This window comes from Molossus molossus, unplaced genomic scaffold (assembly GCF_014108415.1).
Source record: "Molossus molossus isolate mMolMol1 unplaced genomic scaffold, mMolMol1.p scaffold_m16_p_1, whole genome shotgun sequence".
Taxonomy (NCBI): domain Eukaryota; kingdom Metazoa; phylum Chordata; class Mammalia; order Chiroptera; family Molossidae; genus Molossus; species Molossus molossus.
In genome coordinates, this window is record NW_023425344.1 from 67,603,458 (window position 1) to 67,616,761 (window position 13,304).

General features: G+C 37.3%; 1 protein-coding gene across 2 annotated transcripts in view; it reads left to right on the forward strand.

Moving 5' to 3' along the window:
- HERC5 (HECT and RLD domain containing E3 ubiquitin protein ligase 5) overlaps window positions 1-13,304 on the forward strand; it is a 48,047-nt gene that overhangs the window by 12,837 nt on the left and 21,906 nt on the right. For both annotated transcript variants that reach the window (XM_036246408.1, XM_036246398.1), the window contains exons 8-13: window positions 334-410; window positions 1,077-1,171; window positions 4,229-4,288; window positions 5,594-5,687; window positions 9,095-9,284; window positions 11,781-11,935. In XM_036246408.1, the coding sequence (XP_036102301.1) occupies window positions 334-410; window positions 1,077-1,171; window positions 4,229-4,288; window positions 5,594-5,687; window positions 9,095-9,284; window positions 11,781-11,935 (671 nt within the window). The remainder of the gene's footprint in view (window positions 1-333; window positions 411-1,076; window positions 1,172-4,228; window positions 4,289-5,593; window positions 5,688-9,094; window positions 9,285-11,780; window positions 11,936-13,304) is intronic.

The following is a 13,304-nucleotide window of genomic DNA, read 5'->3' on the forward strand; positions in this document are numbered from 1 at the left end:
TCAAATCTTGAGCTGTAGAACATAGTTTTTAGTAACAGGAGGCAAATTACTCCAAGGAATAGCTAACTATTCAAACATTTGGCTGTGTTATTTATATATTAGCATTTTTATTATGTATATTAAACTGATGCCACATATCAGCCATGCCTATTTGCCAACTAGACTTTATCCTGAAGTAGATATAGAGTTCTGCTTTATGGGTTGGAAATGTGTTGTCTGTGCCTATCAGAAAGCTAAAAGGACTAAGTTTAAAAAGAATCTGAAATTAAATTGAGTGTGCATGTTACTGCCAAATGACATTGTAAACTCTCACTTTCTGTATATCCCTTTCAGAAAGCCACACCTCAAAAAAGGAGTTAATAATAATTGCTGGAGGGAATCAAAGCATTTTGCTCTGGATGAATAAAGAGGTAAAAATAGATTTCTAGATGTTCTATAACTTGTTATTTTAAGCAAAGCAAACAGTTCCAGAATCCAAGTTTGGTGAATTCCAAAAATCATCAGGTAACTTTTGGGGAATAGGTCAGACATTATTGATCCTTTATTGTCTAAACCACATAAACATTTACCCACAAAAATCAGATTTATCCCTGGTGAATGTTGAATCAGAGAGATTTCCTTAGGTTCTTCTTACCTTTTGGGAGGCTCCCTGCCGATGGCATATGATTAGTGTCCTGGAGAACCAGTGGTTGACATTCTAATATAGTTCTGCCAGCCAGTACCAAACAGACCTGAGGTTCATAGGCTTATGAATAACGTCCTCACCCTACTTCACCAAGGAAAACTGAGTTCCTCTCACTTCTGCATACAGCCCTTTTAGGATTTTTCCTTCCCCTGACATTGTTGATTTAATCCAATCATGTCTGTATAAATTTGTGTTCGAATTGGCAAGAAATTGCAACCTGGCAAATGATCAATTACTTCTTGTTAGAATCTCACTTTATAATTTCCCAGAGCTATATTATTTGTATTTAAAAATCTATTTTCCCTTCCATCCTTAGAATGTGTCTAAACGTTGGATACCTATTTCTGTTGTGTCTAACTTACTATATTTTACTTTTTTTCTTTATTTATAGAATCCCTATGTTAATCTGAGGAGGAAAATTCCTACTTTGAATGAAGGAACTATAAAGAGGTGGATGAGGACTAAGCAATTGCAAAATACAAAAAGGTATACCCTTTGTGTCTTACTCTCTGCTTATACAATTCTCTAAAGCTGTGTCCCGCCCCCCCAAATTAGTTCTGCACAACACAGAGGTGTAAAATGTTGTGGTCTACTAAGTGGCCTACTAGCTAGAGATCTCCAGAGCTTATGTATTTAAGAGTACAATATTCATAAGCCAGACCAGCACAGAGACCCTGGGAAGAGTTGATATTGCAGCTTGAGTCCCAAGGCAGTTTAGATACAGAATTTCCTCTTTTTAGGAGACCTTAACTTTTTTCTCATAAAGCCTTCAACTGATTGGATGAGGCCCACCTCCATTATGGACAATAATCTACCTTACTCAAATCTTCTCATTTAAATGTAATCTAATCTAATACCTTTACATGAACATCTAGATTGGTATTTGACTAAATATCTGGGTACTGTTACAACTAGCATGTAATCTCCATGTGGGCAGCTTTCTTTACTGCAGAACTACTCTGGGCCTTTGATACATTTGCATATATGTTGACTATCTGAGCAGGAAACATAGTCCACAGTTTTCCATCCTTATTTGCCCTTAGAACCACTTTTTGTGGATCTCCTGTTTTTTTTTTTGTTGTTTTTTTTTTATCCTCACCCAAGGACACTTTTCCATTTTTTGTTTAGGTAGAGTGGGAGGGAGAGAGAGGAACAGAGAGAGAGAGAGAGAGAGAGAGAGAAACATCAATGTGAAAGGGACACATCGAGTGGCTGCCACCCGCACAACCAACCAGGGCCGGGGACAAACTGCAACCGACGTACGTGCCCTTAGCGGGAACCAAACCCGGTTCTCTCTGGACCGCAGGTCAACGTTCCAACTGCTGAGCCAAACCAGCCAGGGCTGGATCTCCTGTTCACAGCTGAGCAAACACAACTCCTACCATTTATAAATATTATACTCATTTTTACAAAAATATCATTTTTATTTTATTTGTTTTAAATTTTTATTACTTTATTTTTGTTACAGATGTTTGTCCTTTTTTCCCCATAGACACCCTCCTCCGCATCCCGCCCCACCTCCTCCAGCATTGATGTCTATGTCCCTTGGTTATGCTTACGTGTATACAAGTTCTTTGGTTTATCTCATTCATCACCCCGTTCCCCTTCTCTGAGGTCTGTCAGTCTGAACTATACTCCCTACTATGTCTCTGGGTCTATTTTATTCATCAGCTTATTTTGTTCATTATATTTCACAAGTAAGTGAGATCATGTGGTATTTGTCTTTCTCTGATTGGCTTATTTCGCTTATCATAATACTCTCCAGGTTCCTCCATGTCGTCTCAAAGGATAAGAGATCTTTCTTTCTTACAGCTGCATAGTATTCCATTGTGTATATGTACCACAGCTTTTTTATCCACTCATCTACTGATGGACACTTGGGCTGTTTCCAGATCTTAGCAATTGTAAATAGTCCTGCTGTGAACATGGGGGTACATATATTCTTTCTGATTGGTGTTTCAGGCTTCTTCGGATGTATTCCTAGAAGTGGGATCACAGGGTCAAATGGCAGTTTGATCTTTAATTTTTTGAGGTAACACCATATTGTTCTCCATAGTGGCTGCACCAGTCTGCATTCCCACCAGCAGTGTACTAGAGTCCCCTTTTCTCCACACCCTCACTAGCACTTGTTTGATGATTTGTTGATGGCGGCCATTCTGACAGGTGTGAGGTAATACCTCATAGTTGTTTTAATTTGCATCTCTCTGATGATTAGCCACGTTGAGCATTTTTTCGTATGTCTCTTGGCCATTTGTATGTCCTGTTTAGAGAGGTGTCTATTTAGGTCCTCTGCCCATTTTTTAATTGTGTTCTTTGTCTTCCTTTTGTGGAGTTGTATGAGCACTCTATATATTTTGGAAAGTAACACCTTATCTGATGTATCATTTGCAGTTATGCTCTCCCATATAGTGGGTTTTCTTTTCATTTTCATGATGGTTTCTTTTGCTGTGCAGAAGCTTTTTAATTTGATGTAGTCTCATGTGTTCATTTTTTCTTTGTTTCTCTTGCCTTAGGCATTATATGTCCTTTTTAGCTTGGCCAGTTTGGCTCAGCAGGCCCATGGACCGGAGAGTCACAGGTTCGATTCCAGTCAAGGGCATGTACCTTGGTTTTAGTTCTGTCTCTGGCCCTGGTGGTGCAGGAGGCAACCAGTCTGTGTGTCTCTGTCACATCAATGTTTCTCTCTCTCCCCTCCTTCCTCCCTTCCTCTCCCCCCACCCCCTACTCTATCTGAAGATAAAAGGAAAAATATCCTCGGGTGAGGATGAAAAAAAAACACTCCTTTTTAGAGATATTTTAGGTATGGCTTTCTAAATCTGGAAAGTAGTTGAACAAAAAGTTACCTCATAATTGGCAGAGCATAAATGATTAAGAATTATTTCTGCAGCCCTGGCCATTTTGGCTTAGCGGTTAGAGCGTCGGCCTGCAGACCAGAGAGTCCTGGGTTCGGTTCCCGCTAAGGGCACGTACTTCAGTTGCAGTTTGTCCCTGGCCCCAGTTGGGGTCGTGTGGGTGGCAACCACTCGATGTGTCTCTCTCACATCAATGTTTCTCTCTGTTTCTTTCCCCCTCTCTCCCTCCCATTCTATCTGAAAATAAATGCAAAAATGTCCTCCAGTGAGGATAAAAATAAATAAATAAAAGAACTATTTCTGCAATTATTACTAAGATAGAACTGAGCATACTTCCCCTCCCTCCCTTTTAGTTTCTGGTAATTTTTTGGTTTTCCCTTCAGTGGAACAGAAATAATTAGGGCTGGGGAAAGATGTGTGGGATGGGAGTGTTTTATTTGTGAGAGAACATACTTCCCCTAGGTCAAGCCTTTTCCTCTTTTCCTGTGACTTCTCTAAATACACACTTATTTATTTCCCATGTTTGCCACTGAAAATTTGAGGTTTAGCAAATGGAATCAACATTTAGATACCCAAGGCAACAGCAAACAAACTGGGGTGTTTGAAGGACAACTATAAGATGTTTTATGTCTCATGCTATAAGGAGGTATACTCATGATTTGTTTTAAACACCATCTTATTCTTAATATAGGGAAATCAAAGACATATTTTCATCTCCTGCTTGTCTGACTGGAAGTTTTGTAAGGGAAAGGTAATATATATAATACATTTATTAAGTTCTGTTAAAAATATTGTGTACAACGTGGTGACTGTAGTTAATAATACTATATTGTCCACTTGAAAGTTCCTAGGAAAGGAGAACTTAGAAGTTATCACAAGAAAAAAATTTTAACTGTGTGGGGATGTATGTTAACCAGACTAATTGTGGTGATCACTGTGATATATACATATGTTATTAATTAATTATGTCATACACCTGAAACTACTATGTTATACATCAATTATATCTCAATTTTAAAAATACAGTGGAAGATTGTAAATAACTGATTTGAGGGTAAAATAACTAGCTATGTGTTTATCTCTTTAAAAGTTATTTTTTTTTTAGAAAAGCAAATATATAACCTCTATAGAAAGTGTTAAAAATATGGATACACAACAACAAAACCAATATCACCTATAATCCACCACCTAAGTGTAATAGATAGTAGCATTTTTGCATATTTTTCTATGTAAATATATTTTTTTTACCAAAAAATGAGATTATGTATTGCTTTACACTTAATTATTTGACCAATTTTTATTTAATTCAATTTCCATATTCATATTTTTTATAATATCATTTTAATGGCTGCATGGTGGTCCATGGGAAGGACATACCTTAATTTATTTGAACATTTACTTGTAAGATACTAGGATTTCTTTGAATTTTTAAATAGTGTGAAGGAAGAACTTTGTACTTATTTTCCTAAATATTTGTATAATTTTTATTTGAAATAATTTTTCTGATTTAGACACTAAATATATGTATTATTTTACAAATAATATGTAATTTTAGACAATGACTGTACTGAGTTTACTATAAATGTAATCCATGACTTAAGTTACACATCATCATTAGTAGTTCTTTAATGGAATACTATGAATTTACTGCTCTGGACATTTTTTTTTTTTGGTCTGTCTTTTTTTTCCCCCAAAATAGAAAAAGCCTTCTCCTTTTTTCTGAGGCTATTTAACTTTACTGGAAAATAAATATTTATTGATTACCCACTTAAGATAATATCTAAATTAAAGTGAGATAGCATATATTGTTAATGCAACCTTCATGTTTTTGGAATTTTAGAAATAATCATATTTTGTCAACTATATCTTTAATTGTATTTGTATTCAGGCAAATTATAGTTACTAAAAAGAAGAGAAAAAAGTGAATTTTATTGAAATGGAAGCAAGCTTTAGAAAAATACTTTTCATCTGGATAGATAATCTAATAAAATATTTAACTTTGAATTGTACTTTTTCACTTATTTATTTCTTTTTCAAATATATCTTTCTTCCACAGAATAACTGCAGAAATGAAGTCTGTTCATTTGGACTTAAATAAAGCAAGAAACACCTTTAAGGAGTTAATCCAGAAGGAGTGGATTACTAACATGGTGGTAGTCTCAAATTGTTTGGAAAAAGAAAATCACTAAAACATTTTTTATAAGAACTCAAATTTCAAAAGAAGTATTTTCTTTTGAGAGATTCTCTGAGACACTGGTATATCCAGATTAAACGCAGATAGTATTCAGGTGTTTGCCCACATAGGGCAAAATAGTTGGTGTAGTAGTCATATAGGTTAAAAATCGTCTAAATAATTGATGCATGTACATATGCACACTCAGGACTTTAGGAAGATGATTAAAGAATTTGCTGAGATTGGCACACTGGAATAGGAGTATTTTACTTGCAGTTATTTTAAACAAAAGTGTAGAAATGAGCACACTGTTTCTGATATGAACATCCCCTTCACCAAGGACTGCCTGGATTCTTCCTCTGTTTAGTTCATTGCACTTCATTTTCTGTAGGTTCTAGAATATTCTTATTCTTTTTTTAAATTTTTTTCTCACCCAAGGACATGTTTGCTTTTATCTGCAGATAGAGTAGGAGGGAGAGAGGGTGGAAAGAGAGAGAGAAACATCGATATGAGAGAGACACATTGAGTGGTTGCCACTCATATGACCCCAACCTGGGCCGGGGACAAACTGCAACTGAGGTATGTGCCCTTGGCGGGAACCGAACCAAGGCCTCTCTGGTCCACAGGCCAACACTCCAACTGCTGAGCCAAACTGGCCAGGGCGATTTAGCCTTTCTTGATTCAGCCTTTATTAATTTATTTCCCTATTCTGTTGTACTGGTTGATCTAGGGGTGGTCCTTGCTCTGTTCTTCTCTCAATGTGTGACTTTCTGGGTCTCACTATGATTCTTTCTTTTTCTTTCCGTCTCCTTCACTTCTCTTGCTTCCCCCTCACCTTCCCCCCTTACTTTCCCACTCTACCTCCCACCTTGTACTCCCCCTCCCAGCTCCACCCCTCCTTTCATCTTTCCTTCTGTTTCTGTCTCTCTCATTCTCTTTCCCTCTCAATCCTGCTCTCATCTCTCTCCCTGCCTCTCAGCAACCCCCCCTCTTGTGTTGCTCTGTCTGCAATAATCAGCATTCTGTTTCTTAGCTGCAAGTTTTCTCCCTCACACATTCCTGTAACCAAAGGGAAGATGGAAAGTTCAATTCTGTTAACTTTGACAGAACTGTGGTGCAATTAGCTATCTGAGGTAAAATGGATCCCTAATTATGCACTTTATCAGGACTCTGCAGCACCTAATGGAAAGATCAGCAAAACTAGAGGCCACTTCTGCGTCTGTGAAGGGAAGAAATGGGATCATTTAATCACTAAGGCTAATCATACCTTGGTTGTTACAGAACAGTGTCATAAAGTACAAGTGACATAATCATAGAGCAATCTTCCATTATTTCAAATGGGGTAACTGGGTCAGAAGACCTATAATGTTTCTATTTTGAGATTTCTCTGATAAGGATTCACAGACTGGGCATTCATTTATTTAGCAAACATTTGAATATTTGCTATGTGTAGGGCATTGTGATGAGACTCCTGATGAACAGTGAACAGACATATGCTCCCTGTCCTTAGAAGGGCTTGGCTTTCTTAGTTCAGCACACGGACACGGTCATGGAGCTAATAATGGGAAGGGAGGGTGTTTCTTACATGACACTATCTTCCTTGATGCCTAGCTTAGAACATACTGGGTATATAATAAATATTTTGGATGAGTGAACTCAGTCATTCCTAGGGCAATGGATAGCTCTAATTAGAGCACTCAAAACAAGGTGCCCAGGGGAAGTAGGAGTTTACCAGGTGCCTACTTGGGCACAGGCATCCCTGGCAGTGAGGGAAGCATGCACTAAGGTATGGCGTATGAAAGTGTAACTGGCTCGAAAGTACTGCAGTCATTCCGAATGGGTTTGGAGGTTTCAGGATGTGGCAAGTGATGAGCAAAGAGGTAGGAAGGATGTGTGCTGTCGAGATGTTGTTAAATAGAGTTGTCAGGTATATATTCAACTCCGGAGACTGAACCAAGTAGTAGGAGTCCAATAAGTTTTAATGTAAAAAAGAGATAATTATAAAAATATGTACATTTAGAGATACCATTGAGCTACTGTCTGATAATAAAATGATTAAGAACTAGGGCTGGAGTCAGGAAGATCCAGGAGAGATTCCCACTTAGCTGTGTGACCTTGAGCAAGTTAATTTATCTTAAGTACAGACTTCTCAGCTATAAAAGAGGGTTAATAATATAATCTATGTTATAGAAAAACCATAAGGATTAAATGACCCATTTAATGTATGTGAATCATTTAGCATCTGACAAATACTCCATAAATACTAGCTTATCTTCTTAGTGTGTTTTTAAACAAATTATTTTTTATACTATTTGAGCACCCATGACAAATAAAATTCAGAATTGCATTTGAATTTTTTCTGAACACTTGCATTCTGAATTGGGGAAACTAAAGCAATTGGTCCCCACCAGTGTGGCTCAGTGATTGAGCATCGACCCATGCACCAAGAGATTGCTGGTTCACTTCGCAGTCAGGGCACACGCCCAGGTTGTGGGCCAAATCCCCAGTAGGAGGCATGACCAATCAATGCTCTCTCTCATCGATGTTTCTCTCTCTCTCCCTTCCTCTCTCCCTTAAATCAATAAAGAAAAAATATTTAAAAGAAAAGAGATTGGAAGGACTAGAAACTAGAGTCTGTGGTGCAGAGAGTGGGTGATGAGGTCCTATGAGAAAATAATAGGAAATCATGTTTGTTTATGTTGTTGCAGTTTTTCCTTTTTATTTTGGGTTTTATTTTTGTTTTTTCTTTTGAGGTTCCAACACATTTTTTCTCTTTTAAAAAAAAGTTAGGTGTGATAGTGGAACCGGAGGGTACAATGTAGTATTTATTATTGAGCGGGCTGCCGATCAGTTCTGAATCCACTGTTCCTTCAGTATAACTCTTGTGCATGTGATTTCTTGATCTCTTTCATGCACCCCCAATGATTTTTAAAAATAAATTGGACTTTTTATTTTGTTTTCTTTATTGATTTTTAGAGAGAGGAAGGGAGAGGGAGAGAGAGATAGAAACATCAATGAGAGAGAACATTGATTGGCTGCCTCCTGCATGGTCCCCATCGAGGATTTGGCCCACCACCTGGGCATGTACCCTGACTGGGAATCAGCCTGGCGACCTCTTGGTGCATGGGTCTATGCTCAACCACTGTGCCACACTGGCCAGGCCACCCCCAATGATTGAATGGAGATAATACTTGTCACATATCTATACCTCAAGCATTGGGCGCTAGGTGAGCTTGGATGTAAACAAGGGTTTTGGAAAGGTTAAATGTTTATTCCAGTTTCACGGTGCAATGAAACTGGAATAAATACACTTTATTTACAGTAAGTTGCACCCAGTTCCTACTGTGTTTTGAGTGTCTTCTTCCTGATACTTTTTTACTACAGATAACCACATGTCTCAAGGATAATCTGCTCAAAGATCTTCCATTTCCTTCTCCCCACCAAGAAGCTTTAGAAGTGTTCTTCCTTCTCCCAGAATGTCCCATGATGCACGATATTGGCAACTGGAAGGACCTGGTGGTTCCATTTGCAGAGGCTATTTGTAAAATGAGTGATAAATCTTCAGAGGCTCTGGGTAAGATTGATGATTTACATGTGAAAATATCCTGCCATAGATGTGCCTAGTAAAGTTATGCCTAAACTTAAGTAGATAAATAGAAACATGTTCATATTTTTTATCTTGTATTCTTAGTGTATTATACAGATGCCATAATATTACTCAGGTCATCAAAATAGATTGTTTTAATACCATTTTAGAGTTCTTATAGTGATCTATGTGTGACTTGGTCATGAGGTCTTTGTCCCCAACTTTTTAATATGAAAAATTTAATAAGAAACACAGAAGTTGAAGGAATAGTACAGTGAATACCCATATAATATACCCTCTACCTGAGGAGTCAGCAACAATTATCATGTTGCCATATGGGTTTCCTCTATCTTTAAGTACAGATTATATTTTATTTTTGCTGAATTGATTTATAAAATATTTTTTCTTTATTGATTTTAGAGAAAGAGGAATAGAGAGGGAGGGAGAGAGAGAGAGAGAGAGAGAAACATCGATGAGAGAGAACAGCGATTGGCTGCTTCCTGCATGCCCCCCACTGGGGACCAGGCCCACAACTTGGGAATATGCCCTGACTGGGAATCGAACTAGCAACCTATTGGCGCATGGATCAGTGCTCAACCACTGAGCCACACCGGCTGGGTTTTGCTTAATTGTTTTAAAGTAAATTGGAGACATTATGACATTCCACCTATACTATTTAATCATGCATTGCATAACAACATGGAATTTTACTTTATCATGACATCATTATCACACCTAATAAAATTAGCCAGAATTCTTTAATATTATCTAACATACAAATTTTTGTTAAAGGTATCTTACAGACTCCCTTTTTTTTTTTTTTAAATTTAGGCCAGTTTTTTTTTGGAGAATGTCCCACCTCTAGATCTGTCTGATTGTTTCCTCGTTTCCCTGTGTCTTCATTATATTGGAAGTTAGTTCTTCGGGCTGTAGGGTTAGGGGTTTGGTGGATGAACAAAATGTAACCTTGTGGTACCCATTCTCGCTGCCTGGCCAGCCAAGGATCAAAGTATTCATGTGAATGTATAAGATATGCATGAATAAGGGGTTGGAAAGCCACCCTGACTGAATGTATAGTGTATGTGTAAATAGATAAGGTATGCATAAATATGGGTTTTGGAAAGCCACCCTGAAAGCGATAATGGGCTATATGCCCAGAGGTGAATGAGTTTGTTAAGATGTATCTCCACTGAAAACACTGAGAGAGAGGAAATACGCTGGGTTTCCCTGTATGGTGAGAAGAGACACAATCTCAAGGACTCAATCACCTAAAAAACGATGTAACCTAGGGAACCACTTTGCAAATAAATTGGGCTGCATCCAGAGATCAGGAGCATTTACTCCTCCTCACTCCAAGCAGTGTCTGTTTGTAGTTCATTGCATTGCAATGACCCCAGAAGGCCAAGAGGAGTCGGCACGGGCTTCATTAGATTTAATGAGGTTTCCTTTTTTTTAAATAAAACAACACATAAATAGCATATTCAGTCCAAGGAATTCCATTCTTTCTTAAATTTTATTAAATCTAGATAACATAGTAAGTGATGAAAAGCTCGTTTAAAATGCTTTTTGTTTTTTACAATGCCGAAAGATGTTTTTTAAGAGTTAACAACTCATGCTAGGAGAACAAAGAGTTGTGCAATTACTAATAGTTCTTAATTTAGTTTTTCATACAGTATGCTCTTTCATCTGGATAAATATGTGACTAATTTAATGTCTATTTTTACACAGACTAATTATCTAGATTTAGGTTCTATTAAAAAATTCAAGGAAATTTTCTATGACATTAAATTCTAAACTTTTAACTGCAATCATATTTTCTGAATATTTTATTACAAATGTGTTTTTGTAACTATGATATATAAAAATATTCTATCAGTTTTGGAAAATATGGACCACTTTTTACCTTTAAGATTCCAAGAGAGCCCTGGCCAGTTTGGCTCTGAGATTAGAGTGTCGGCCCGTGGACCAGAGAGACCTGGGTTTGGTTCCGTTCCATCTAAGGGCACGTGCCTCGGTTGCAATTTGGCCCTGGCCCTGGCCCTGGTTGGAGTTGTGTGGGTGGCAGCCAGTCGATGTGTCTCTCTCACATCGATGTTCCTCTCTCTCTCTCTTCCTCCCTCTCTCCCTCCTGCTCTATCTGAGGATAAATGCAGAAATGTCCTCGGATGAGGATAAAAAAAAAAGAATCTGCCCTGGCCAGTTTGGCTCAGCGGTTAGAGTGTCGGCCTGCAGTCCAGAGAGACCTGGGTTTGGTTCCCGCTAAGGGCATGTACCTTGGTTGCAGTTTGTCCCCGGCCCTGGTTGGGTCGTGTGGGTGGCGGCCACTCATGTCCCTTTCACATCAATGTTTCTCTCTCTCTCTTCCTCTCTCTTCCTCCCACTTTATCTGAACAAAAAATGGAAAAATGTCCTCGGGTGAGGCTAAAAAAAAAAGAACCCAAGAGAAATTACATGCTAACGTTTATTTGCCTTTGTATCCCTCAGAGGAGTATTGGGCATCTCTGCAAGAATCCGCTTTCACGGAACTGGTCCAGATGTTTAAAAGAGCCATCAGTGCTCAGCTGTGTAACTGGAATAAAAGTGCTGAGGATAACTGTCACCTTAAAGCCCTCCTAGAAACGTTGAAAAGGCTGCACAGGGTAAGGGTTTCAGCTGGCCTAAATCTTAAGAGACTCTTGAAACCTGAAGTTTATATTACTATGTTAAAATTTTTGGTTTTTGTGAATTAAGTCATGAATGTAAAGGAGTGTATATTGTATTTATGAATAGTTTGAAGAAAACTAATAAAAGAGACATCAGTGTAACAACTGTCCATGTTGCAAAAGAAAGCATTTCTGGTACTTTTGAAATGCCTGTGTATTTTTCTATCAGATTGCGTTCCCTCACCTCCTGGAGGTAACCATGATCCTGGATTTTGGGTTAATTGTTTCTTACTCTTCTTTATTGTCTCACGATGATAGATAGATAGATAGATAGATAGATAGATAGATAGATAGATAGATAGATGCTGTTTAATATTGCAGTTTTATATGAATATGAAATTTATATGAATTTTTTATTAATATGAAATTTATATGAATAAAATACATGCTTCTTGCTTCTTACACATTTATTTTACAGCTTCATCCAGATTAGTACTTATGGCTGTATTCATTTTCATTTGTACATTATAGTCCATTGTATGAACCTACCTGATAGATACATGTGCTGTTTGCAGTTCTTTTTTGTGGAGGAGGGGTTCTCTATAAGAAAAACATGCTGCTATAAATATTTCTAAACATACATCTCGGTGTTCATGTACCAAGAGTTGGTTTTTAGTTTCCATACCTAATTCTGGGATTGCTAGATTGTAAAATATGTGTGTGTTGTTCTTTATTGGTAGTTACAAACTGTCTTCCAAAGTGCTTGGACTTATTTAAATCCTGTTCAAGAGATACCTCCCGCTTTGTTTTATTTCTCAAGATTGCTTTGACTATTCAAGGTCTTTTGTGGTTCCATGCGAATTTTAGCATTGTTTTTTCTACTTATGTGAAAAATGCCATTGTAATTTTGAGAGGAATTGCATTGAATCAATAGATGACTTTATATAGTATGGACATTTTAGCAATATTAATTTTTCTAATCCATGAACACAGGTTATCTTTCTATTTCCTTGTGTTTTCTTCATCTTCTTTTTTGAAAGTCTTATAGTTTTCAGTGTACAGATCTTTCACCTCCTTGGTTAAATTGATTTCTAAGTATTTAATTGGTTTTGATGCTATTGTGAATGACCAGTCTTTAGAAGTATGAATCATGTGAAGTCAAATATTTTTAAAGTAATGCATAAATGGGAAGTGTTTGGTATAAAAAAAAAATAAGGATTTAAAAAGCGAGAAACTTTATGAGGACTTGCGATGTTTTTTAATGGACTTCTCTCTGTGATGTATATTTTTCATTTCCAATATTGATTATTGGCCTTTTATTTTTTTTCTGGATCAATGTTACAAGGAAGCTGGGTATTTTTGTTGC